This window comes from Ambystoma mexicanum, chromosome 1p, assembly GCF_040938575.1.
Source record: "Ambystoma mexicanum isolate Mex_15411 chromosome 1p, UKY_AmexF1_1, whole genome shotgun sequence".
NCBI lineage: Eukaryota > Metazoa > Chordata > Amphibia > Caudata > Ambystomatidae > Ambystoma > Ambystoma mexicanum.
In genome coordinates, this window is record NC_090921.1 from 1,093,218,222 (window position 1) to 1,093,245,018 (window position 26,797).

At 49.1% G+C, this 26,797-nt stretch overlaps 1 protein-coding gene across 1 annotated transcript in view; it reads right to left on the reverse strand.

Annotated features, from left to right (window-relative positions):
• Positions 1–1,029: 1,029 nt before the first annotated feature.
• The window catches only part of LOC138448413 (SLAM family member 8-like), a 110,067-nt gene continuing 84,299 nt past the window's right edge, over positions 1,030–26,797 (reverse strand). Inside the window, exons 3-5 of the mRNA XM_069604689.1 lie at positions 21,909–22,223; positions 5,486–5,608; positions 1,030–2,910 (exon numbers count right to left, since the gene is read on the reverse strand). Coding sequence (XP_069460790.1) covers positions 2,855–2,910; positions 5,486–5,608; positions 21,909–22,223 — 494 coding nt within the window. The 3' untranslated portion in view covers positions 1,030–2,854. The remainder of the gene's footprint in view (positions 2,911–5,485; positions 5,609–21,908; positions 22,224–26,797) is intronic.

A 26,797-nucleotide genomic window follows, 5' to 3' on the forward strand; every position in this document is an offset into this window, starting at 1 on the left:
GGACACCTGCCCAGGGAATCGCACCCAGCAGAGCGGGGATATGGAAGGGTCACCAGCCAAGGAAACCGCACTCAGCAGAGCGGGGATGTGGAAGGGACACCAGCCCAGGGAACCGCACCCAGCAGAGCGGGGACGTGGAAGGGACACCAGCCCAGGGAACCGCACCCAGCAGAGCGGGGACGTGGAAGGGACACCAGCCAAGGGAACCGCACCCAGCAGAGCGGGGACGTGGAAGGGACACCAGCCCAGGGAACGGCACCCAGCAGAGCGGGGATGTGGAAGGGACACCAGCCCAGGGAACTGCACCCAGCAGAGCGGGGGCGTGGAAGGGACACCAGCCAAGGGAGCCGCACCCAGCAGAGCGGTGACGTGGAAGGGACACCAGTAAAGGGACCCGCACCCAGCAGAGCAGGGACGTGGAAGGGACAGCAGCCCAGGGAACCACACCTAGCAGAGCGGGGACGTGGAAGGGACACCAGCCAAGGGAACTGCACCCAGCAGGCCGGGGACGTGGAAGGGGCACCAGCCCAGGGAACCGCACCCAGCAGAGCGGTGACGTGGAAGGGATACCAGCCCAGGGAACCGCACCCAGCATCCGGGGACGTGGAAGGGACACCAGTCAAGGGAACCGCACCCAGCAGAGCGGGGACGTTGAAGGGACACCATTCAAGGGACCGCACCCAGCAGAGTGGGGATGTCAAAGGGACACCAGCCAAGGGAACCGCACCCAACAGAGCGGGGACATGGAAGGGACACCAGCCCAGGGAACCGCACCCAGCAGAGCGGGGATGTGGAAGGGACACCAGCCCAGGGAGCCACACCCAGCAGAGAGGGGATGTGGAAGGGACACCAATCAAGGGAACTGCACCCAGCAGAGCAGGGATGTGGAAGGGACACCAGTCAAGGGAACCGCACCCAGCACGCTGGGATGTGGATGGGACATGTGGTGCCCAGACATGCTTTGCAAGTTCAGTACCAAAGGGGGTCTGTCTGGACAAGTTGCATGCCCTCTTTCTGTTAACCCTCTCTCTAACATTTTGCTTTCAAATCCCTTCTCCGTTTCAACGCTGTAGTGATTTTGCATTTTTTGTTTTTATGCTGATGAATGCATAGTAAGACACCGCGACACCCAGTCACGGTTGCCATCTAACTCCCAATGTTGTGAAATGCTGTCACTGTGTAATTGTATCATGTGTCCATATTATGATGTGATCATTAAATCAAAAATTTGTATCATGTAACCAGATAAAATTTGGGTCAATAATATGTTATCATGTGTGCATGCATCATGCGATAGCATGAATATAGCATACAACTGTAAAATGCATTTATAACACACTAGTATATCAGTCAACTTCACTATATTTAAAGTGTTTGTGAGAAGAGATTTAATTATGAAGCACACATATTGTATGATTATATCAAATGTTGGGCATGAACTAATATGTGCTTGCATTATATGGCCTTAGTCTAAAGTCAGACACTTCTATCATCATTTGACAATTGTGCAATTTTTCCACAACAAGTTATCGAACATTTGTCGGTAGACCATGATGTAGCATCAATGGCTGCTATGGAAAGGCAGACTACGCCAGCAACTGCCACCTAGCCCACGAACCTTCGATACATAGGGCGTAGGGCCATTGCAGCCTGGGTCAACCCACACAACAGCAGTGTTATACTATTAGAAGCCAATCATTATGTTTGGAGCGCAAAAGAGTTGGTTGTTTTGCTAAAAGAAACAGTGAGGGCAGAGCGCAAGCATTGTCTCTTGGAAAAAAAACAATACACAAAAAATGGCTGCCATGGAAATGGCAATGAGCGCTCACAAAGTCCCTTTTCCATTTCCAGGATGCAGCTGATGTGATGGAAGAGATAGTGCTGGAAATGATGGTAATAAAGTACATTAATACACGGGGTATCAGGAGTCCCGAGTGCGAAAGTCAGTATGGTGCCAGGTGAGAAGTGGGGGATGGCAGGGGACAAGAAGGAGGGGGTACTGAGGAAGCGACAAGGGGATGGATTTCGGGTTGAGAGGTAGGTACATGGGGAAGCAGACTTCAGCTCGCTCAGAACGCTGCCCATTACCAGTATAATACGCCCAACAATTGAGGGAGCTGATTGGCTGTATCCTGCGCTGTAGGTGTTAATAATTATATTTTTTGTCTGCGTGTCTTTTATCTGTAAAGAGCAATTGAGCAGCATGGCATGGGTAGTGAAGATATAGATGAAACTCCATAACCAACAGATGTATTTACAATATTATGACTGATCAGCTCTCCTTTAAGCTCCAGTGTGCCTCAAGCAGATGTGCGGGACAGAAATCAGAACAGTGCCAGCACAGTGCAATGGGAATACGTTCTGGCTGCCTTGGGACAACCAACTAATCTTGTGGCAATCTAACATCCCCTCACAGGAATACCAGTCCCTAGTAACAACCCTTGAAATACTGTTTTAAATTAAGGAAAAGGGGTCTGCCGGATCATGGTTACTCACCGGCCACACTGTCCGTGGACTGACCTCCACTCCCACTGCTGCACAGCGGTACTTCGCCAGCGTCAGCTCTGTTTCCTATCCTGCTTGGTTTCACCCACCACATGAATGCCTAGGGCTTGGGTAAGGGGCTATACTGCATGAAGCAAGGGGGCATTGTCCTCTTCCCCACCTGAGCGCCTTCTAGGACCACATAATGTCCCCTACTCATGTCTCTCCAGAAGGCTGTTGCAGTAGAAGCGTCCCTGGAAGTGCCCGGCTCTCTTATCCCTGGAGGATGTTCTCCGGAACCCTACTTCACATAGAAGGTAGTGCTCGGCGTGCGGCGTCCTTGTCCGATAGTTGCACCACTCTCTGGTTCCTATACTGCAGTCTCTTCTGTTTCTCCATCGGCAGCTGCTTTCTTTCTCTGTTTACCTGTTAAAAACATGGGGACACTTATTTTCATTCAAAAAGTGGTGATTTGCACTTTTCAGAACCCCCTTTCCGAGACAAATTAGCATTGTCCTTTCTTTTGATGGTAACCAATCTGATCTGTCCAAACGTGTTCTCTAAGAAGGCCTGTCCCTACTCTAGCTCATTTACTACTCCGGTTCTAGACCAATCACTGGAGACGGACAATTCTGGCGCACTACACCTCTTCTGTCTCGGGTGGATAGCTCAGGGGCAACGTGCTCACCTTGAAGCAAGACGACGCGGAGCAACACAGGTTCGATCCCCGGTTCCGCGCTTAGAAACCTCTGGGTATTAAGCGTGTTATAAATAACCAATCAAATCAAATCTGTAGCAAAGGCCTGGGAACTGGACTGTGAAAAACAATGATCAGACCATTTCTCCTCGACCCCGACATTCTGGAATACACTTCTGAGGTACAAGGCTGGCTCTTTCTCTTCTGATCTTTAGCAGAGCCTGGAAGGCTAAATTTCCAGATCTATAAATGAATGTTGGTTGACAGTGTGTTGTGTTTTCTTGGGGATTAGTGAAGTGAGTTTTTCAATCTGTTCCTGCCGTTTCACTGAAATAGTGTTGTGTACTTCAGAGAGCCAGTAGGAAGAGGTGCAGGCTTGATAACAATGTGCAAGCAATACAAATGCAATTTTGATAACTAAGAGGTCACCAAATGCTTTAATAGAACAATAGTGAGGTTGCCAATAATGTACAGTGCTAGCACTGATGCCAGTAAACTAAACGATGTAATCTGATTTGATGGAAAGATTGCAACAAATCCATTCCCTTGAACATTGTAAAACCACACTTGTTTGATGGCACGACTTGATTTGATTTCACAACAAAAGCATTGAAAGCTCCCAAAAGATCCAATCCCTACTGTAAAGCAATACAATCCCACCCACCTCACCGCTATTGTTATTATTATTATTATTATTATTATTATTATTAATATGGTATTTATTGAGCGCAGACCTAACTTCAAGAACCAAGGCAGCGCTTTACAGAGCTATACAGCAATATAGCAATATAGATATATAAGGTAGAGTTTTACAGAGGCGAACAACATAACAGATGCATAACGGAGCGCTTTTCAGTGGTAACAACAGAACAGATATACAGTGGGGGAAAGAGAGGGAAGATACAGAGGGGTACAGCTGTACTGGGTGGCAGAGAGGAGAGGTGCGGGCAGCGTCTAGAGAGTCAGATGCACGAGGGGCGACGTGATCACCTAGGTGTTGAGGAGGAGAGACTTCTTGGAGAGGTGGGTCTTGAGTTCTTTCCTGAATTGTAGGAGTGTGGGGGCAAGTCTGATGCTGATAGGGACAAGGTTTTATAGTCTTGGGACATAGACAGAGAAGGCTTGTTTTCTGGTCCTTTCCTTTTTCAGCGGCGGATTTCAAGTCTGTACTTGTCCTGGCTTCTGGTGGTGCGCTGTCTGTCACAGACACTGAGTTTCTCCACAAGGTAGCTGGGTGACTTGAGGGTGACTGCCTTATAGAGGCTGGAGCAAGACTTGAAGGTAATTTGCTCGTACAGTGGGAGCCAGTGAAGATCAATGAGGGCCGGGGTGATGTGGTTGTATCTGCGTAGATCCTTGATGAGGCGTGCCGCCGCATGTAAGCCACTTCTCAGGGGCACATGGGAGGAGTTTGAGGAGTGCATTACTGCCATCCAGGTGGGATGGGACCACTGCTTGAACTGTGGATCTCAAGCTGTCCGGAGGGAGGAATGGCTTGACTTTTCACATGAGGGAGAGCTGATACCAATCTGAGTTTTCTTAGTCATGTGTGTCTTGAAGGAGAGCTGTTTGTCGATGTGGAACCCGAGGAACTTGGCACAGGAGGTGAGTTTGAGTTTAAAGCCCTCAGAGTTCATGGTTGATAGCCAGATATGCATGCCTGGGTGTTTAGTGTTGTTGGTGAGGAGTAGGAATTCGGTCTTGGAGGGATTGAGCTTCAAGTATGCACTAGACATCCAAGACTGTCTCGTGGAGCTATGCGTCCTTGATGGGAATTGTACTAGAGGATGCACGCAGTAGATTGAGGCAGCTAGAAATACTACATTCCTACGTACAAGAGGTATGTCTGTCCATGCCTCTACTGCCTGTTACTCCTGTCTGGCAGATAACATGGCCTGCAGAACCACTCAGCTCTTTCCAGTGCCTGATGACTAATGAATCTCTGGATGAAAGTGTTGATTGATGGCGTCTCGTCCCCAGCAGCTAAGTGCCATTGGTACAGTTCACTGGGAAGTTGTGACGAGCGCTAATCAGCTCTGCAATTTATTTATATCGGGCTTGCTGGGTGCCGCAGGTCACTTCAGAGCTCCACCCCTGCAGCTCAGAAATATTGCGTCTAATATCAGAGCATCTATATGATATACAGCTGGCAGGAAAAAAATGGCCTTGAGTTATAAAAGAATAACCAACTTGATTACCACAATGCTTGAAAGTAGATCAGGGGAGATTTCAGATGGATTGGTCAAATCGCTAAATCTGTATCATTAAGTGTCAGCACTTAACCACGCCAAATATTGCTCCTACCTGAGCACTTTGCGAAGCGAACGATCCAAATGATGACGCCAAACACCAGAGCAGCCAGCAGTGGGAGAACAATGAACACAAAATACTTGTATTCACACACAGGACCTTCAGCACCTTCAGCACCTGCAACGGAAGAACAGAGATGATCTGAAAGTTCATGGAAGCAAGGGATCTTGGGTAATCCTATGGCACACTTAATCTGGCCAATGAGTGTAAAATACATCATCAAGAAGACAACATTCCAACGTGGGAGCATACTTTGGATGACATCTTTCGATATAATCTGTGAGTCTTGTGTTAGTGCTTTTATTCCAATAGCTTTCTAGTGGCATAATCCAAGGGCAGAAATGCCTTACAGAAATAAGCAATACTGAATAATTACCATAGCAGATACAATATCATATCACTTTCTCAAATCTTTTTCACAAATTCAGAGAAAACTGAAGCACCAGTAGAGTCGACGGGGAGAGTGGAGGGCGGGAGGCTGGGAGGAAATGGAAAATGACAGCCATGTGTTTTGAAAGAAGGGCAGAAGAGGTAATTGTCCTGTACAGACTATAGTAACTGAAGGAGCATACATGCACGAGGGCAGTATGAAGATATAGGAATTGACCAAGTGAGCTGTGAGTGTGGGTGGCGGCGGCGAGCGGTGTTGAGTAGGGTGGCAGTATGAGCAGTATGAAGATATAGGAACTGACCGAGTGAGCTGGGAGTGGGGGGGGCGGCGGCGAGCGGTGTTGAGTAAGATGGCATTATGAGCAGTATGAAGCTATAGGAACTGACCGAGTGAGCTGGGAGTGGGGGGGCGGCGGCGAGCGGTGTTGAGTAAGATGGCATTATGAGCAGCAGAATAGTATAGAAGATGACAGAGTGAGCTACGAGTGGGGGTGGCGAGCGGTGTTGAGTAGGATGGCAGTATGAGCAGTATGAAGATATAGGAACTGACCGAGTGAGCTGGAAGTGGGGGTGGCGAGTGGTGTTGAGTAGGGTGGCAGTATGAGCAGTATGAAGATATAGGAACTGACCGAGTGTGCTGGAAGTGGGGGTGGCGAGTGGTGTTGAGTAGGGTGGCAGTATGAGCAGTATGAAGCTATAGGAACTGACCGAGTGAGCTGGGAGTGGGGGGGCGGCGGCGAGCGGTGTTGAGTAAGATGGCATTATGAGCAGTATGAAGCTATAGGAACTGACCGAGTGAGCTGGGAGTGGGGGGGGCAGCGGCGAGCGGTGTTGAGTAAGATGGCATTATGAGCAGCAGAATAGTATAGAAGATGACAGAGTGAGCTACGTGTGGGGATGGCGAGCGGTGTAAAATGGCAAAATAAGCAGCATAAAAGGGTTCCATGTGATAACTAAGAAAAAGTTGTAAACTAATTATAAATAACAACATATTGGTTTTGTTCTCTTTTTAAATTTGGGGTGCCCCCCCAACCGCATCATTTGCTCCCCGCAAACATCCCCTCCCCTATCCGTTTTAATCACTTAACCCACCCCCATATATATTTTTAACAAAACATTTGTTATAAAAGTTATTTGTTATTTTCATTTCGTTATAATCACTGTATACCTATAAAAGAATAGAAGCTGATTGAGTGAGCTGTGAGTGGGGATCGTATAGAAGCATGGGTATCACATAGAAGCATAGACGCTGATTGAGTGAGCTGTGATTGGGGATCGTATAGAAGAATAGAAGCTGATTGAGTAAGCTGTGAGTGGGGATGGTGAGTGGCGTTATGTAAGTGGCAGAAAAGGCAGTATCGAAGCTGAGTCACCTATGAGTGGGGTTGGTGAGTGGGGTAAAATGGCAGACTACTTATGTTGTAACAGGTCAGATGTGAGCCATTTATGAAATCAGGTTTGGCTGTATTTCTCGTATAAAATTTGGGTTGCTAGGTTTGGAAAAGAGTGAAATGAAACGTCTTGATAAGAAACTCAGACATGACACGGCATGGGACATCATGAACTCTCTGTGAAAAACAAGTTCTCCCCAAATACGCTGATTGAAATATTACCACACAATAAACATATAGTTGAGACAAATAAATTATTATGTGGTGAGTTTTCAGCAACATGACAGACCCTGATAGAAATCCCTCGATCATACAGCGCCAGTCTCTTGATTTTCTGTCGGACAAAAAAATGTAAATGAAGAGTAAAATCACAACTCCTCAGAATATGACTTTAAAAATAAGAAATGTTCATTGAAATTCACAGCTAAACTTTGACCTTCCCTAATGCTAAATATTTTAATGAATTCTTAATTAACAGGACCGGGCAAGCTCCTTGTGTGCTTGTCAGCCCTCTCTCATATTTGCATAACAATATTAGCGACTGCTTACATGCTCAGCGTTAGATATCGCCTTTTTTTACCTGACCCCACACCTAATAAGATTGAAACGCTACTTTTTCCTAGTGTATCTCCCTATATTTCCCGCTCACTATTTTTCCCCTTAGTTAACTTTCATTCTAAACCACAGCTCACCAAATTCATGCTTCCTTTTTTTGTTGCTTACAATTTCCACCCTTTTAATCACCGTCAAATATTTGGGCCAGGTAGAATAAACAGGGTGGCTATGGGCACATTTCTGAGTTCAGCTAAAATAGTGAAACGTCATTGCACTACAAACAGACATTGTGGCAAAGTGCCTTCACCATCGCCTGCATAATTGCCAAAATGCAGGCATGTGAGAGTGTCTTCCATCAGGTGACTGGAATTCTATGACAAGACTGGAGGCGAGCATTATGCTTCAACTTCTTTAATTTACTACTCTTCAGCAGTTTCAACAAACTCAAAAAACCATAACAAAACACTGACAACAGTCTGAACAGACCCTTCTTTCTTTCGAACTACAATCCCCATAGTCTCTGTAGACCATCTCGTTCCATGCTCAGCTATGACCACTTCCTGTCCCTGAGCTCCTCCTCTTCTTTTACTGCTCTTCAAGCAGATAGGTACCTTTTTACCTATTCTCCTGCGTAATGTAGTGTTGCATTAGTTTCAGTTTAGAAGGAAGGATTTATATTCCATCTGCAGGCGCAGGGTTAGTAGCGCAGGGATACGTTTTGTTTTATAGCTCATCTGAGCTTTGATTGTGATTCTCAATGTGAGGTGCGCGACTTTTTGTTTTACAGCGAGCACGACTTTCTAGTCACGGCAGGGTTCGTATAGCGAGCGAGTGACCTCCTCGGCACGTCTGCCCCGTGCCGCACTCACAGCACTCCGGGGGTGGCTGCACGTAGCAGAGGAGGTGCATAGTGGCTCCGCGGAGCCGATCAAGATCAGGGACGTCTGCCCCTCCAGCGCGGAGGTGAGGCAGCGGACTCTCTGGAGCAGCGCCAGCCCCGTCCCTCGGAGAGAGCGTCGCGATAGCGAGCCGCGGACCGGAGGCCCCCCGCCTTTGCAGGGGCAGGGCCAGGGAGCACCTCAGTTCCGCGTTCGCATTTACAACTGCGACGCGGAACGGAGCATACGTATTCCGGGCCCGGCGATGATCAAAGGTTGCTTCTACATTATACGGAGCAGTCGGTAGGCTCCGAGCGAGCAGCTCATTCAAGGATTGAGCGCAGCAGCGCAGAGGAGAGCAGCGTGCAGCTGCCGAGGAAACAACGAACTTGCTGTGAGAGCGGGGATAATTGCTGAGTAGCCCTCAGCGTGCCTCACAGATAGTGAGGAGAGTCCAGAGGAGACATTGTTATTAATTGGATTACCATTCAAGTACCGGCGGCCACACGAAATAAAATAGAATAAAAAAAAAAGAAGATATATTTAAATTAAAGGTTTCCAGAAGGATCTTAAGCACCCATAGTGAATAGGGCGTGCAGTGACACCCTCTGGGGTACATCTGGCACACAGCACACTCCCATCATGTCAGAGTTCGATTGGAGCGAAGAGGAGCAGCCCTCTGACCTCGCAGCCAGCTTCAAGGAGGTGCTGGGAAGTTCACTTATAGATGCAGTGGCTCAGGGGGTCAAACCCCTGTGAGATAGGCTGGAGTCCTTAGAGGCTATACTAAACCAGCCCTTAGATGACGCCGGACGGAGAGAGCGCACGCCCGCAGGACCCTTTGATTCAGGGGAGGAAGACTATGGAGCAGAGAACCCTGGCTCATAAGAGGAGTAGGAAGAAGGGGACCCCCCCTCCCAGGATGAAGAAGAAACAAGGGAGGAGGAGGAGATAAAACCCAGCGGTGGCAAGCGACCCTGCAAAGAGAAGCACCTCTAGGAGGTGGAGGAGGATATGTTTGATCCGTACAGTATCCGGAACCTGAGATCCTCAGAGTGGCAGCCCTCGCCGAGAGAGACGCAGTACATGACCAAGAGGTTCCGGAAAGCGCTAGACAAAGAGGTTCGCCAAAGGCTACGAGCTGAATGCCCGAGACCAGACCTTACGGGGAAAGTGGCGGAGACGCCAGAACTCGATCCCAAAATGCTGACCTTCGTTTCGAAGACAAGCAAAGATCCACGGAAGGGTATTGATAGGTCGTGGAGAAGCTGCCAAGAGAGAGTGCTAGACCTGGCCGGACCATTGGCAAAAATAATGGTCCTAACGGAGAGAGCAAAGGATACCGGAGAGTAGATAGACCCTGACGCTCTAGCAGGCTGGGCGCAAAGGGCAGTATGCCTTTTGGGTAATGCGAACTGCGCCATCGCCTCGAAACGTCAGAGAGGACTATTGCTGAAAATTGATGAGAAGCTCAGTGACCTAGCCTCATACGAGGCCGGAGAGGCAGCGCAAGGGTTGCTCTTCGGTGAGACCTTCGGCAAGGAAATAGGCCGTTTCGTAGGCACATACACAACCCTGGAAAGGGCCCAGGCTTCCATCCGCAAGATTTTTCCCAACCGTGTTTTTGGAAGGACCAGCCGCCACAGGGGTCGCTCGTCTGGTCGCAATCAGGGTGGAAGAAGATCCCATAATCCCAGAGCGCAGTACTGGGAGAATAGGCAGCAGGACTCCTTCTTCCCGTCCAGAGATCGTTTTCTGAAAGGACGCAGAGGAAGAGGAGCCGGTCGAGGGCAAGGATTCACCCAAGGTGAGAGCGGCGTATTATCCCCCAGTGGGGGGGGAGAACTGGCATGTTCTTGAGAAACTGGCGCGTGCTTTCCAGCGATGCCTGGGTGTTGCAAACGGTGCGAGGTATGCAGCTAGGGTTCACGCAACCGCCCGTTCAGGAGCGCAGGCTGCACCAACAGCGATTAGACCGCGCAGAGCAAGAGCTTCTAGACCAGGAACTAACAGCGCTAGCAGCGAAGAACGCCATAGAGAGGTGTCAGGCAGACCCCAGTTTTGTAAGCAATATGTTTCTGGTGCACAGAAAAGAGAAAGTGCATCCAGTGATAAACATAAGAGAACTGAACGGCTGGATAGTATATCGGCATTTCAAGATGGAAGGCATCCATCAATTCCGGGACTCGCTCAGGGAGAACGACTGGTTGACGAGGCTGTATTTGAAGGATGCTTACCTGACGATCCCAATAGCGGAAACCTTCAGAACCTTCCTGGCTTTTCGCTGGAAAGAACAGCTCTGGAGGTTCAAGACAATGCCCTTTGGGCTTGCCTCAGCACCATGGGCCTTTACCAAAGTATTGAAGCCGATAGCAGCGGCAATAAGAGAGAAAGGGATAAGACTGATCATTTACCTAGACGACCTGCTGCTTCTAGCAGAGGACCGAGAAACCCTCCAGTATCAGACGCAATGGGTTCAGGACCTGCTGTAATAGCTAGGGTTTCTAGTGAACAGGGAGAAGTCAGACACAGAGCCAGCACAAAGACTGGACTTTCTGGGTTTCATCCTAGATACCAGGAAAGCGACGCTCGAACTTCCAGCGTGGAAGATTTGCGACATCAAGAGGGAATTGAGAGTATGCCTGCAGCGTCAAGTAGTGTCCCTACGTACACTGGCAAGGATCGTGGGACTGTTGGCAGCTTCTATTCAGGCCATTTTTCCAGGACCCTTACACTATCGAGCATTGCAGAGACTGAAAATAAGACATCTGCAGCAGGGCTTGGGATTCCATCAATCGGTGCCACTGGATCCAGAGTCCAGGACGGAACTGGAATGGTGGTTAAAGAATATGGACGCCTGGAATGGGCGTGCCATTTTCGAAGACAGACCGGATCTGATCATAGAATCCGATGCCAGCCATCAGGGCTGGGGCGCAAGGTGTGGGGACCTACAGACAGGGGGAAAATGGAGCGAGGAAGAACTCCAATTGCACATAAACTGTCTAGAGCTGCTGGCAGGTTCGTTTGCAATCAGAGCCTTCACAAAAGGGAAGACGAGGTCGTGCGTCCTATTAAAGATGGACAACATATCAGCAGTGCTTTACATAAACCATCTGGCCGGTACCAAATCCAGGATGCTAGCTGAGCTAGCCAAGGACTTTTGGCACTTTTGCCTCTAGTTGGAGACGTCAGTCACAGTGGAGTACCTTCCCGGCACGCTGAATGTAATAGCGGACTGGAACTCTCGGTACCTCACGGACTCCAGCGATTGGAGGCTGGATCCACGAGTGTTCCGGAGGATTGCCGAGAGATGGGGCCCGATGGTCATAGACCTCTTCGCTTCCCGGTTGAACGCCCAAACAGCGGAATATTACAGCTGGAGGCTGGACCTGGATGCTCGAGGGAAGGATGCGTTCCTGCAGGAATGGAGCGGAGGACTGCACTACGCTTTTCCCCCATTTATGATGCTGAACAGAGTTCTAGCGAAGTGCCAGAGGGAGAAAGCGGAGTTGGTCTTGGTAGCGCCGAACTGGAAATCACAAGTGTCGTTCCCGACTCTCATGGAACTAGTAGTAGATTTCCAGAGGACGCTCCCGGCAGGAGAGCACCTGCTCACGGACCCAGCTGGGTCATATCACCCTCTGAGTGCGAAGGGGACTCTCCCGCTCATCGCGTGCAGGATATCAGGAGACGCTGGGCGTTGCCAGGCATTTCGTCTCAAGCTGCGCGGCTCATCACTGAATCCTGGGCGCCTTCCACAAGAAGGAGTTATGACGTGGCTTGGGCCAAATGGTCTAGCTGGTGTAAAGGGAGAGGTGTTCATCCCGTTTCTGCACCTGTAGTAATGATTCTGAACTTTCTGGCGCAGTTATTGCAAGGTGAGAAAGCATTCCGTGCGATTGGTGTGTACAGATCCGCCATTTCCGCTGGACATCTCCTGATCGAGGGGACCCCAGCAGGAGAACACCCAGCGGTAGTGAGGCTCATTAGAGGAGTTAAATTTAGAGTGCCCCAGAACCTCGATATAAAACAGTCTGGGATGTGGTAATGGTGCTTAGGTTGTTGGAGAGTTGGCCAGGGAACAGATATTTATCCCTGAAGCAATTTTCAGGCAAGCTAGCTATGCTGTTGTGCCTAGTTTTCTGTAAAAGAGTGTCAGAGGTGAAGGCCCTGGAAGTAGATAGGAAATCCTTCGGGCCAGAAGGAATAACTTTTTCGATTGTGGGAAGGACAAAGACAGGGACTTCGTCTGTTCAATACCCATACTTTCCGAGTAGACCGAAATGGTGCGTAGCAAGCTGCGTGAGAGAGTATGAGAGCAGAACAGCAGAACTCAGAGCAGCGAGTACCAAGCAGCTACTTATAGCGCGTAGGAAGCCTTTTAAAGGGGTAACCACAGCGAATATCGCCAGATTGGTTAAAGAGATCATGCGCGCAGCATGCATAAACGTGGAGAAGTATGGAGCACATTCAGTGCGCGGAGCTATGGCATCTAAAGCATTTAAGACAGGAGTATCTCTTAGAGAAATTATGTTAACAGCAGACTGGTCGAATGATCAAACGTTTAAAGAATTCTATTTCAAGCCAACCGAGAATTTAGCGGTTTCAGTGTTGGGAAGCTTTGAAGAGGCATAATGCTCGCCTCCAGTCTTGTCATAGAATAAAGATTACCCTGCTAACTGTGCAGGGAGTATTAATTATATTAAAGACTAGGAGGCGAGCATTAAATTCCTGCCCAAGATATGTACTGCACAAATTGTTATTAAGGAAATGTAATAAACATGTTATGATATAGACAATACATGGACGCCACCCTCATTTCTCTGCTTTGTATTATTCCTAGGAGAAGAGCAGAAGAACAATTGAAGTAGGAGACTAGCAATAGTCGTCAGGAGTCGGAGGATTTCAACGTTCGATTTGGAGTGGTTCAAGTCTTTGCCAGTTGCAGGACTGGCACCAATCCTTCTCTTTCTGATTCTTTTGTAAGTACTGTCCCCTTTCTTGGGCTTTGTAAAACGGGGTCTTCGGACAGAAAAGACACCCTTTTACATCATGAGCTGAAACATTGAATGGAAGCAATAGGTCCGGGAGCCCAACCCCACCATCTTCCTTTGCCATTGTGAGTACTCTAAAAAAGCTATTGTGGGTCTTTTCCCTGTATACAGAAATGTTTTAAGCCTTTGTTTAACCATATCTAAAAAGTATGTAGGGATTATTACTGGGAGCATCTGGAACAAAAATAGGAATTTAGGGAGGACTGTCATTTTCAAACATTTGAGCCTAGCCGTCCATGCCTGGTCCAGCACTCTAGGTCTGTTTTCCCATAGGGAGAGATAATTTTTGTTGAACAGAGTGTTGATGTCCCTCAGGATCTCAACTCCTAAGTAGCGAAATCCTTCTCCCCCTCATCTAGGCACCGTTCTGATCCCTCCCCGGGCCAATCGGGTGTGCCACTGATTTGCTACAGTTTACCTTGAACCCAGATAACTGTCCATATACTTCCAACATTTCTAGCAGTATCAGGAGGGAGGCTTGGGGTTGGGTGATGTATAAGAGCATGTCATCTGCAAAAAGGCTGAGTTTGTATATCACCTCTCCCACCCTGACCCCTCAAATGTCACTCTGTGCCCTCACATCTATTGCCCAAGGTTCCATCACCAAGGCATATAGGAGCGGGGATATGGGGCAGCCCTGCCTTCTTCCCCTGCCTAGTATAAAAGGCTATGACTGCTCCCCATTCTCCGCCACCCTTGCTTGAAGTTCCGAGCACAAATCTGATACCCTGCTCACCCATCTCTTTCCCATTCCTACCTCTGCCAGGACTCCCCGCAAAAATGACCAGCTCAGCCGATCAAACGCCTTTTCGGCATCGAGAGATAACATTAGTGCTCCCTTTTCTTTGGCCTCTGGTGAATGAAGTATATGTAGGGTTTTTCTAAGGTTATCTGCCCCCTCCCTGTTTCTGATTGAGCCTGTCTGGTCAAGATGGATCAACCTTAGTAGATATCTTTCCAACCTTGTTGTCAGCACCCGTCGGAAGAGCTTAGCATCAACGTTAAGGAGTGATATGGGTCTGTATGCTTAGCAATATGTAGGGTCCTTCCCAGGTTTTGGGAGCACTACTATCTCTGGCTCCAGAAAGGAAGGGGGAACCTTGCCATCTCTAATGGCGTTGAACACCTTCGCAAGTGGGCTGGCCAACAGCTCCTGAAACTGTTTATAAAAATCTGCAGTGTAGCCATCTTACCCTGGGGCTTTCCCACTCTTTAGTTTCCCTATGGTTGTCACTATCTCTTTGTCATAACTTTGGCTTCCAAGACTTCTAATGCATCAGTGGAGAGCTTCGGGATGGCCAAGCCTTCCAAATGTGTTTTAACTGCGTTGTCCCCTGGTCCCAGTGCCTCTCTGTTCAGTTCTTCGTAGTACTCTTCAAAACGTCCCTCGGGTCCACCAGCTTCCCTTTCCGATCTCTAATCTTCACCACCTGGCGGTCCCCTCTACCTCCCCGAATCCTATTCGCCAGCATCGTCCCACCTTCTCATAGTATCGTTATTTGGTGTATCTCACTTTTTTATCACCTCCCCTATTAGTGTTGTATGTAGGAATTGCCCCTTATCCCTGTTCTCCTGCAGTAGGACATTTCAGTGTCCTTTCCTACCATTCAACCGTGCCCCGAGTCCCTGTATATCTGTCTGTAATTTGCCCTCGATGAGCCCCCTTTCAGGTTTTTTCCTTGCCCCTTCTGCTATTAGTAGCTGCCTCATTGTGGCTTTAGCGGCTTCTCACACTAGGTTGGGCTGTACAACCCCTGTGTCTTTGGTCTCGAGGCAAAGCGTGTTTTTCTTTTCCCATAAACTCTCTAAAGAGCGGGTCCTTAAGTAGGGTGTCATTACAACACCACCCTGGGGTGACTGTTCTTTTTGCCTCACACTTCCAGGATGCTGTGACCATCTCATGGTCCGACCATTTGACGTCTCCACCTTGGGGGTGTACCATGTCTGCTTCTTGTTCCCTAGGAATTAGCAAGAGGTCGATCCTGGTGTAGGTCGGGTGGGGGGGCTGAGAAGGTGTAGCCCCCAGCTTCGGGTGAGAGGCCCTCTATCATCTTCCAGAAGTGGTCTTCCAGGAGGGACAGCAAATCCCCGTTCTCTTTCCTCGTTTGTTTGTCTGCTCCCTCTCTCGCTGACCATCAATCCAACCTTGGGTCAAGCACTAGGTTGAAGTCCCCCCTACCAGCATGTGTCCCTCTACCCAATCCTCTAGCACAACAAGGATCTTTCTCAAGAAAGGGAGTTGGCCCGAGTTCGGTGTGTATACCTTAGCCAACATGAACATGACCCCATCCATTTGTCCCTTGAGTGCCAGAAATCTCCCCACAAATCCTCTCTTGACATGGAGTTCTTTCATCTGAAAAGATCTCGCCAGCACAATTCCCACCCCTTCCTTTTTATGTTATTTGTTGGAGGCCCAGAACTCTATCCCACCACACCCTTGCTCAGTGGCCTTTTCATTCCCTGCTTAAAATGTGTTTCCTGTAGAAACAGGATGGACAGCCTAAGATTCCGAAACATATTATATGTCAATGACCTTGTATTTGGTGAGTTGAGACCTTTGAAGTTAAGAGTTGTCACCTTGAGCTCAACAATATGCTTATTTGGGGTGTTTTCTTATGGCTGGGACTCCCACCCCATCCTGGACTCCCTCTGCCCCTCCCCTGTGTGTGCCAGTCCCCCCTCTTTTCCCCATGTCCCCCTCTCTGTTTGCCCTCCCTAACCCACAACTGTAAATCCTCCACAAAACCATAAATACTCAGGGTATATAGCCCAACCAAGTGGAGATACCTGGATATCTCAGGTCAGCAGGATATGTGGATGCTAGCGACAGACCTAGCCGCCTCTACCCCGATGGGTACTTAAACATGTAGAGGAGCTTATCCTTGTGCAAGGCTCCCTTTTCCCCCCAGCGTTGGCCTGCTTTTCTTTCTGTTTCTGTTCATCTTGGAGGCGGTGAGTGCCGGACCATCTGCTTTTTGGTCTGCCTCGGGCTCTGTTCTCTCATGCGTTCCTTGGGTTAGGCGAATGCACTCTTGAAACATTCCCTTAATTGACATTAGCTCTCCCTTTCCCGCAGTGTTTCTTCATTTTGTAGTTCCTTAAGGAGGTTATCTGCCTCCTCTCCCCATTGCAAAACCTAATGTTCCCCCTTCAGCTCAAATGTCAGGGCAAACGGAAAGTGCCAACGGTATCTCACCCCCTTTTCTTGGAGCCATTTTGTTAAGGGCTTGCATTTCCTGAGTTGATCCACGGTGTACATTGATAAGTCTTTATAGATTGTCACTTGGGCTCATTCACAGTCTATTCTGCGCTTCGCCCTCGCAGTTTGGAGGATTTCCTCTTAGTCCCCATAATAGTAGCATTTAGCCATCACTGAGCATGGTCCCCTTCCAGACCCAGCACATCTGTGGACCCTGTCAAATTTAAATGATCTCTTTTCCGTGGCCCCCAATAGCTAGCGCAGGATTCGCTGTAGGGACAGTTGAAGGTCTTGTGGTGTTTCGGTATCTTTGCCTGGGAATCCCCAGATTCTTAGGTCATTCCTTCATTCTGTGTTTTCCATATCATCAAACTTGTGTCTGATCTACCTGTGCCTGCGCTCCAGCTCTTTGAATCTCATGTCCACCTCAACGTCCAGTATGTCTGCCTCCCATTGCATGTGCTATAGTGCTTCGACCCTGTCCTCCACCTTTGTGACTCTTTCTGTGATGACCCCCGTTGAGTCCTGGACCTCTGCCCTGAAGGCACGAAGCTCACTGAGTACTGCATGAATATCTTGATGTAGGCCTCCCAGGGCCCCTAATTGTTGTGCGGCCCCCGCTTCTCCTGCCATCTTGGCTTCTGTGGCGCAGTTTCCCTCCACTACTAGTCTGGCGGGCTTGTGGGTCCCCTCTGTCCTCTAGGCTGTGGGTCTGCTACTAGGAAGCTTCACATGGGGCTATTTCTCACCTCCAGGGCCCTGGATAGGCCTGTGTCTTCACCTGCGATATTACTGGCTTGTGTACCCTCGGGGGGTGCCTTTTCCAGGACCCAGTGACCCTCCTTGCTGTCTGTCCAGAGTTGAGGGTCTTCACCTCTCCTAACTCCAGCTGGGCACTTCTCAGGCCTCTTCTGGTCTCTGCTGCTTTGTGTGGGGGTGGAGGGGCTTTCTCCCGCTCAAAATTCCTGTTTGCTGTATAACAGCGCAAGTGCTCCGAGCCCCTTTCACCTTGACGTGGAGGGTATGCCTCTCTGGCTCCTTGCCTTCCTCTCTGTATCAGATGGGTGGCGGGCCCACAGCTGGTAGTTTATTCTCCCTCTTGTCCCTCCACGGGTCCTCTCCCTCCAGAGCATCCGTGTTGGTGGATCAGCTCTCCATCGTATCGGATATCTTATCGGCATGTTCCGTTGTACTGCGCTTCGGCAGGAGAGGCCGAGTGGGGACGTCCATCCCAGCTGGGCTAACGGTGCCAGTGCCCCTTGTTTGCTTTTCATTGCCTGTGTGGGGGAGGGGTGATCTTCTCCTGGTGCGCTCCTCACCTCTCTGGGTCCCCACTTGCCCCCGGCTCTCTTGTCCTCGACGGGGTATGTGTTTGCAGTCGGCTAGTCTGCGGCTGCCTTCCCGCCTACGCAAGGGACGTGCCCCGTACAGCGGTGATTGCACCTTCCTCGCCGTTTCTGGTCGGTGTTGCTCTCCTCAACTTCCCACCCCGTCGTGGCATCCCCTTTCACCACTCATGCGGCCATCTTCCTCCATGCCCCCTGGTGGTCTGACAGTTAGTATTTTATTAGTGATGTTGTATGGATGTAGACTGCACAGATTTGTTTTTTGTTTTAGGGCCTACCTAATGTAATATGATAAATTATTATGAAATATGATTTGCATAGTTCTACCATAGGAAGATTATTATAATACATTTTAATGTTTGTACTCTGTTAGCAAAGTGCTTCATGCACTATAATTATTTATGTTTATTTGAATACATTTGCATGTAGTTACATGGCTGATAAGTGCCAATTAAAGTTGCACCTAAGTTTAATTGTAAACTGTACTGTGCTTCTGGGGAATGACTTCAGAAATCATGTTACGTTTGAATCAGATTAGTGGCTCTGAATATGATGTGTGTGGCACGGTGATGCCTAGAGAGACCAAAGGGAAGTGTATGCATGGAGGTGTAGTCCAGCCACTCTCAAACACTGCGCGAGGCACTGAGAGAGGAAGAAATCACATTAGAATGCTTTGTTGGGAGGTTTGCTTCTGAAGACAAGTGTGCTGCTGGGAAGTCGTTAGAGGACCACCGTGAATTGCATGCTGGTAGCTGGAGTTCAGTCACTTCCAAATGTGCCCCAAGAGGCACTGAGGGAGGGAAAGAAAATCAGTGAAAGTGGAGTTGGTGAGTTGATGTGGAGGAGGATCCAGGTAGGTTGTCGAGGGTGCATGTAGCGAAGTTGTTAACTTTATTGAGGGGAGAGAAAGAGTAGCGAGGAAGACAAACGAACAGGCTTGAACCATAATCAAGTTAACTGAGCACAAGAGACGAGATTAAGAGTTTTGGCAGAGGGGTCTGTGAGGTAGGGTTGATTTTCTTTATATTCAGAAGGTTATTGCCGGCAGCCATGTCAGTTGCCAAAATTAACTGCCGGAGTCTAAGGCACTGTCAAAAAGGACCTCTAAGCTGCAAGCTTTCAGGGAAGTGGCGAGGAGGACAGAAGGGAAGGAGATGGGAGAGCAGGCTTAGCATTGGATGAAGGGAGAAAGACGACTTTTGTTTCGGAGGAGTTAGGCATCAGGCTTTGCGGAACTATCCAGACTTGGATGGCTGTGTGTCAGATGGTGAGGAATGGAAAGGAGAAAAAGATCGTAGTATCGGAAGGAGAGAAGATGAGTTTGACCAGGGAGGAGGTGTAAAGGGTGAAGAGCCGTAGGCTGAGGACAGATGGAGGGGTGTGGAGAGGGAGGTCTTTGAGTACCATGAGATGGAGAGGGTTAGTCGGAGAGATAGAAATTCACCCAGTCAAGTTTGGTGCCATTGGAGCCAAAAAAGGAAAGGTTTTACAGGAGAGATGAACGGTCCACGGTGTGTGACATCAAGTAGGATGAGAAGGGAGGAAAAATTCAGAATGCTGTGTAGTAGTAACAAACGTGAAGACGTAGCTGAGAGCAATTATGGTGGAGTGTTTGCCCAGGAAAGCTGACCGGAGAGGATCACAGAGTGAGTGATCATAGAGGTATATTATAATATGGTTAAACTAACCTCATTTGAGTACTTTGGACTTGTGGGCCAGGAGATGGAGCGAGGGGTATGTAAGAAAATGGGATCTTTAGGATCAGCAGCCTTTTGTGAATATGGAGACACGTGTGTCTATTTTGTAACAGGCAGGGGAGAGGCCCGTGCAGGGAGAGATTGAAAAGGGAGTAGTAGTTAAAAGCAGGTTGCACGTGTACGCTCTTTGATTGTGACGCACAGAGGTCGCTAGGGGCACAAGATGGGCGAGCAGAGAATAGGTAAGAGCTCAGTGGATGAGGCTGGGGTGAAATGGAATAGTGAGGAGTGAGTTGCAGTTATAGGAGAGGTGTGAGAGTTAAGAGGGCTGATAAAGTGTAGCATGGCTTTGCGATTTTAGCGAAGCCAGCTGAGAGGGAGGAGGGTAGGGGGCAGTATTTCTTGGGAAGGCATAGTGAAGTATCCTGCCTCCTGCAGGATTTACCCTGGGCCAGTAACAACAAGGAGCAGGAACCAGGCTGACCCAGGTATGTAGAAAATAGAAACACGCTTTATTGTCTTGGTTACAGGTTCAGTATAGAATATAGGAGAGAGAGATCATCAGTAGCTTCTTCCCTGGTTCCCTGCCCAGCTCCAAGTCCCTAACCGTCACCTTTGGAATCCCCAGGTGCCCCAACACTCCAGGCTCCCCTAGCATTCCAACACAGCTATCACACGGACTCAGACCTCATTCATACTTATGCAAGATACAACACATAGCCTGGAAGTATTAGAGAGATAGTCAGAACGAGAGCAGAAAGATATTACAAGGCCACTATACCTCTGTTTATTACAAGGGTAAAGGAGTATTTTAGAATATTGCAATTAAAGATTTAAAAAAGAAAGGTGAACAGGTCTCACAGATTGGTTGAGAAAGAAGGGGTGGGGGATCTTACAGCACTCCTGAATTGCATGGAAGGGGTCCTTATCCATTTGCACTTATGTGAGTGTAAGTGTGAAGGATAAAACATCCTTTACTCTTCACGTTTCCGATCCGTTTTGGAAGAAATATAAATGCCACCTGCAAATAATGCTTCCCTATAGAATCTGCCTGCGTTTAGCATCTGTAAAAGTGAGGCGGGATCTATATGATGGAAAATCGTAGTGCAATTTGGAGGTGGACTGGCAGAGCAGCACGGACATACCCACACTCTGCCTTCAAAGGAATTGAAAATCCCCATGATCATTAAAATGAAGCGTTGAGAGAATAGGCCCTGCCTTTACACTTCCTTTCTATGATCCAGGGGACAATAAAATGGCCGCCAGGATATTTCATGTGCCGCCACGCTGTTGCGTGTGCTGCTGCATTCCACACAACTTGCAATTTCTGTCCCTGGAAGCCCGGTAAACTGGGATAAAAGCATTGCTCAAACCAAACATAGGTCATCGTGTTGGTTTCAAAGCAGTTATGCAACTGATCTTTCAATCACTTACACCTGGTGCACAAGGGTAGCTCAGGTTCAATTTCAAAACGGAAATTGCAGAGTGGAAGCAGATACCAGCAGCTACTCAGAGTGTGATGGGGAAATAAGTCATCAAATAATAACAACACGATTGTCAGCAAGTTTTCATACAGCATGCCTGTGAATGGCAAACCCATGTAATAATAAGGCGTGCTATCATCCATCTTAATCCTCTTCAATTGATCATATTGTGAAGGATGAGAGGCTGAGTCAGCCCAAGCCAGTATTCAAGTGATAACTGCAGTGATGATATTCCAAACGCCACCCAAATGGCTACTTGTTGAAGTGCACCCTTTGTTTGTACCTCCTTAGTGTGGGTGTTTGGCCATCTGCATGCACAGAAATAATTATTCTATATACGGAGGCCTCAAGCTCCCTAGCAGTGGTCTACATGTGAATCGCGGAATATGCAGGAAAGGTCCATGGCATTACACTGTGCCTTACCTGGCATGCTCGGGCAGCTGTCCCATGGGGCCACAGAAGTAGACTCTTGGCTAACAGGATTGAAGGCTGTGCAGCAGTACACCGCGTGGTGATCTGAGGAGTCCAGCCGCAGCTTGAGAATACGTCCGCTGTCCAAGATGGAGCGGGAGTCATTCACGAGGATGCCCCCCACTCTGTCTGTCCTATACCAGCTGTAGGACACTCCAGTCCCTTTCTCCACGCTGCAGCTTAAGAACACCTCACAGCTGGAGTTTACGTAGTGGCTTTCTTTGGGTCTTGTGGCAAAGACTTGAACTATCGGTTTGTTCACCAGCTCTACGTTAAAAATGAGAAATTGGGAAAAAGTCAGCGAAAAAGGTTACATTTTACATAACTACAAAGAAGACACGATATGGTTATGTTGCATTACATGAGCGCTAAATACTGCGGGGGGGAGGGGTAGCTTCAAAATAGTATATGCCATTCCGTACTGCTGCCCTGAAAAGTAATGATAGCCTCACATAGTATATTATGGTGTTAAGCACCCATTCCAATGGCTGGAATGGGTGGTCTCGGGCTGCTGGGCCATTACCACCCATTCCAGCCCTTGGAATAGGTGTCTAACTCCATTAGCACCGGTCCCACGGGCTGGGACGGTGCTAATTTAAAGTATTTTCGTTCCGTGAACGAAAAGACTGTTCAAAGATGTCCGCCATAGAATGGGAAGGTGGGGCTCCGTACGGAAGAGGAGAGGCGGGCGAACCAGCCATCCGGCGGTTTGGAACACAGGCTGAGATCACCAGTTTCAGCCTGTGTTCCTACCCTCCTGATTGGTTGGCTCCCCCTCACAGAATGCTTAATAGCACATATAATGACAGAGCAATTAAAACATTCACAGACAGTCAGAAAACATACATATTTAATGTCAAATGTAAAACCATATGTATACAATTTTAAATCCACTAGCCTTATCAGCAGCAGCTCATGAAGACACATATCAGCAACATAAAATTCGGAGCTAGGAAACATGTAGGAGGTTAAAAAAGGAGCACGAGCAAGCCGGGGGAGAGGCAGATGGGCCTTGTCTCAGGTAAGACGCAGTTCCTGCTCTTGTGGGAGAGCAGCAGAACAGCAGAGCCATTTTTAACAAATGTGATGTTTTTTCTCTAGATGCCTGTTTTTGCAGAGGTGTCCTGGCCAAGAAGTCATGGTGAGTGAAGTTGGCCACAAAAAAATAGATTCTGCGGGATGTGCAGAGTTATGAAATGATCAAATGTATTGTGCTGCTATGCTTTGCATGGACAACATGTTGGTCTCCGACACCAAAAGAGAAAAGCACCTAACGCTAATTTCGCCAAGACTTCCTTTTTAAAGGGTTTGCTTTAGCAAATGTGTTCACTCCAAGCCCTTTGAAACATATCAGCTGTCCCCAACCTCTGTAGGCTCCGCAAGTTACATGTCAGTGTCCCGTCTTCACTAACTTCATCCAGTGAAATGAAAGCAGAGGAAACGCGTTGTTCTTTTATAGACTTCATGTGTCAGAGTTTTGGTGCTCTACGCATTTGGGGAAAAAAAGATGTTCTTATTTTTTTTTGCGCCACAGGTAGTCCCACGATAAATTTGGTTCAATTCTACACTTAGCTCCTCTACCTTTTCCTTCTCATTCCTTCCTGTGCCTCTTATCTATACCATGCCGACATCCCAACTATCTACCTTACTTTGTTATGTTAACGGAATATATATAGCGCACGTTCACCCTGTTACGGGGCTATACCATTGCAGGGCTCGTGTCTCCTTAAGAGACTGCAACCCTGCCACGTGGGAGACATCATGTGAGGAAGTACGTCAGAATGGGGGAAGGGAGTTTGAGTCAGTTCATGCATGTATACGAATAAAGAAAGACGTATGTTCTCCATCGGTGTGTCTGTCCTCCTTTCAAGGGCCCAGTCCAGGCCTAACATCTGGCGACGAGTTGACCTACCAGACCACCGAGTCCTCCTCCTTTGCGTGCAGTGAGCCCGCTCCAATCCGCGCTGCGGGCACCTTCCAGCCCGGTGCACGTGCCTGATCCCAGGCCCGACTCCTCCTCAACGCGCCGACCGCGCATCCGCGCCGCGGGCAGTTCCGCGCCCAGCGCCCAGCCTGATCCCAGGCCTGCCTCCTCCTCGCTGCGCAGACAGCGCATCCGCGCCGCGGGCATTTCCGAGCCCGGCGCCGAGCCTGGTCCCGGGCCCGTCTTTCTCCTCACCGAGCAGACAGTGCATCCGCGCTGCGGACAGGTCCGCCTCCTCCACCCGTGGGGTCCCAGCGACGTTGCCCGATCCCTAGCCCGCATTCCTGGGAAAGAGAATTATATGAAGAGTTGAAGAGCGGGTGACCCCACGCCCGCGTCGCGTGACGCAGCAACTCCACCACCAGGCTCCAGACTACAGAGAACCCATGTGCCAGGCGCTGACCGCCCAGGAGTGTTCTTTCGGGGCGCCCTACGCCGATCACACGACGACCCATCAGCAGGTGCAACGGAAGCCTGGAAGTCATCAAAGGTGGGTCAGACAACACTGCCACCACACATACCCAGACACACGCGGACCGCTGCGTAAGCCCTCAGCATGAGCTCACCTCAGGCCCAACAACCACCAAATGCCCCTGCCCCTGCAAGAAACACAGCAACGACAGCATGGCGCATGCCTCCCCCATTTTCAATGATGCCACAAGCAGACAAGGGTCCAAGATGGATTGATTGGCTAGAGGACTTTAACACCTTCATTGATGCTGCAGGGGAAGACAAGTCCCCTCGGCTACGAAGCATGTTCCTAAATCTGGCGGGCAATGACATCAAAGTCCTTACCAAGACCATTCCCCCCGCAGAACAAGCTGACTTTCCAACACTAATAGCGGCCATAAACAGAAGATTAGTCATTGAACCCAACAGAGACTATGAAACGTACATATTCAACCTATGTACACAGAGAGACGATGAAACCATTGATGAGTTCATAACCTGCCTACGAATAAAAGGGGCCAACTGTCAATTTGAAGCCTTCTCACTCGATGAAGCCATACGGTTGAGGATTATTGAAGGCTGTTTGTCTCAAACCTTAAAGAAACAACTCCTCAAAAAACCTATCACCATAGAGGAAGTGAGCCAGATGGCCAGGATTCTAGAGAGAGTCGAAAAGCAAGTGTCCCAAATCTCGAACACAGCCTCGACGAGACAAGAGAGAGCTGAAACCGTCGCAGCGGTACAGGCCAGCCACGCAAGACAAGGGGACAAGGGCGTCAACCCCAACTATTCCACGACGCCGAGGACACAACGCCAATGCTACCATTGTGGAATGTCTTTCCCTCACGCAGGGACCTGCCCCGCCATATCACAGAGATGTGGCAACTGCGGCAGAGAGGGACATTTCCAATCAGGCTGCAGAGAAGGCAGACCATTCCCGACACAAAAGTTCCCAATCGCCCCCCAATTCAAAACGCCTGTCAGGAACCCCCTAACCCAGGCCTATCAACCACGCCCGTACGCCCAGAATCCACGGAGGTACGTCAGAGTAGTCGAAGAGGTGTACCCCATGGATGACAGTCAAGAGCCCGAGGATGAAGAGCAAGTGTCCCACATCAGAGACGAATATGACGGGCCCCCGGAACAATGTTCACAATATGAGGGAGGCTCACAAGGGGGCCAACAGGAATTCGACCAATACAATCAGTATCCACACGACGAATACGTGAATCTCATCATGGATGAAGGCGAAGCACGTGAAGCACCCAAGATACCCGTTGACATAGCAGGGCAACAGTTCCGTTTCCTTGTAGACTCGGGAGCCACCGTTAACATAATGGGTGAGAAGGAATTCAATCAGATCACCAACCGGCCGCCCCTGACACCCTCAAACTCCAAGATCTACCAATGGGGTGCCACAACTCCTCCACAATCGATTGGATTTTTCAGCCGTCGGCTCATCCATGATAACCAATCCACCACGACGGACATCCACGTCATTAGCAGCCCGACTAAAGGCAGATGCCTGCTCAGTTACAGGACAGCGTCGTGCCTGGGACTCATCGACATACATGTCTGTGAAGGGGACAAAATCCGTTCGACAGACCCAACACTGGAGACGAGAGAGAAAGTGCTTTTCCTCTCATCAGCTCCCACCAAAACTGGAACGATGTTGCGCGATGACATCCTGAAAGAGTTCCCTCTCATCTGCAAAGGCTTGGGCCAACTGAAAGGACCACCTGTGAAACTTCACATAGATCCCACCGTCCGACCTGTACCACAGCACCCGAGAAGAGTCGGGTTCCACCTTCAGGCCGCAGTGTCAGCAGAACTCAATCAACTCCTAACTGATGGAATATTTGAACCAGCCACGGGTCCGACCCCATGGGTATCCCCGTTGGTAATAGTACTAAAAGAAGGCGGACGTCTCAGACTCTGCGTTGACATGCGCATAGCCAATACAGCAATCCAGCGCGAAAGGCATCCTGGGCCACGAATCGAAGATATGATAGTTCAATTGAATAAATCCACCCTCTTCTCAAAACTGGACTTGAACCAGGGTTACCACCAGATGGTACTCCACCCGGAACCCAGAGGGATCACCACGTTTGCCACACACGACGGGTTGTTTAGGTACAAACGCCTAAACTTTGGCATCTCGTCAGCTGCGGAAATTTTTCATGAAGCCATCAGGCAAATCATACGTCCAATCAAAGGCACACTGAATTACAGTGATGACATACTGGTATTCGGGCGCACCCGTGAAGAACATGACGCTGCTCTTCGCGCCACATGCAAAGCCATCCAGGACGCAGGCCTCACGTTAAACATGGATAAATGCAGATTCAGCAAAAGCAAGCTAAAATTTTTCGGGCACATCTTCTCGGCCGACGGGATGACACCAGAT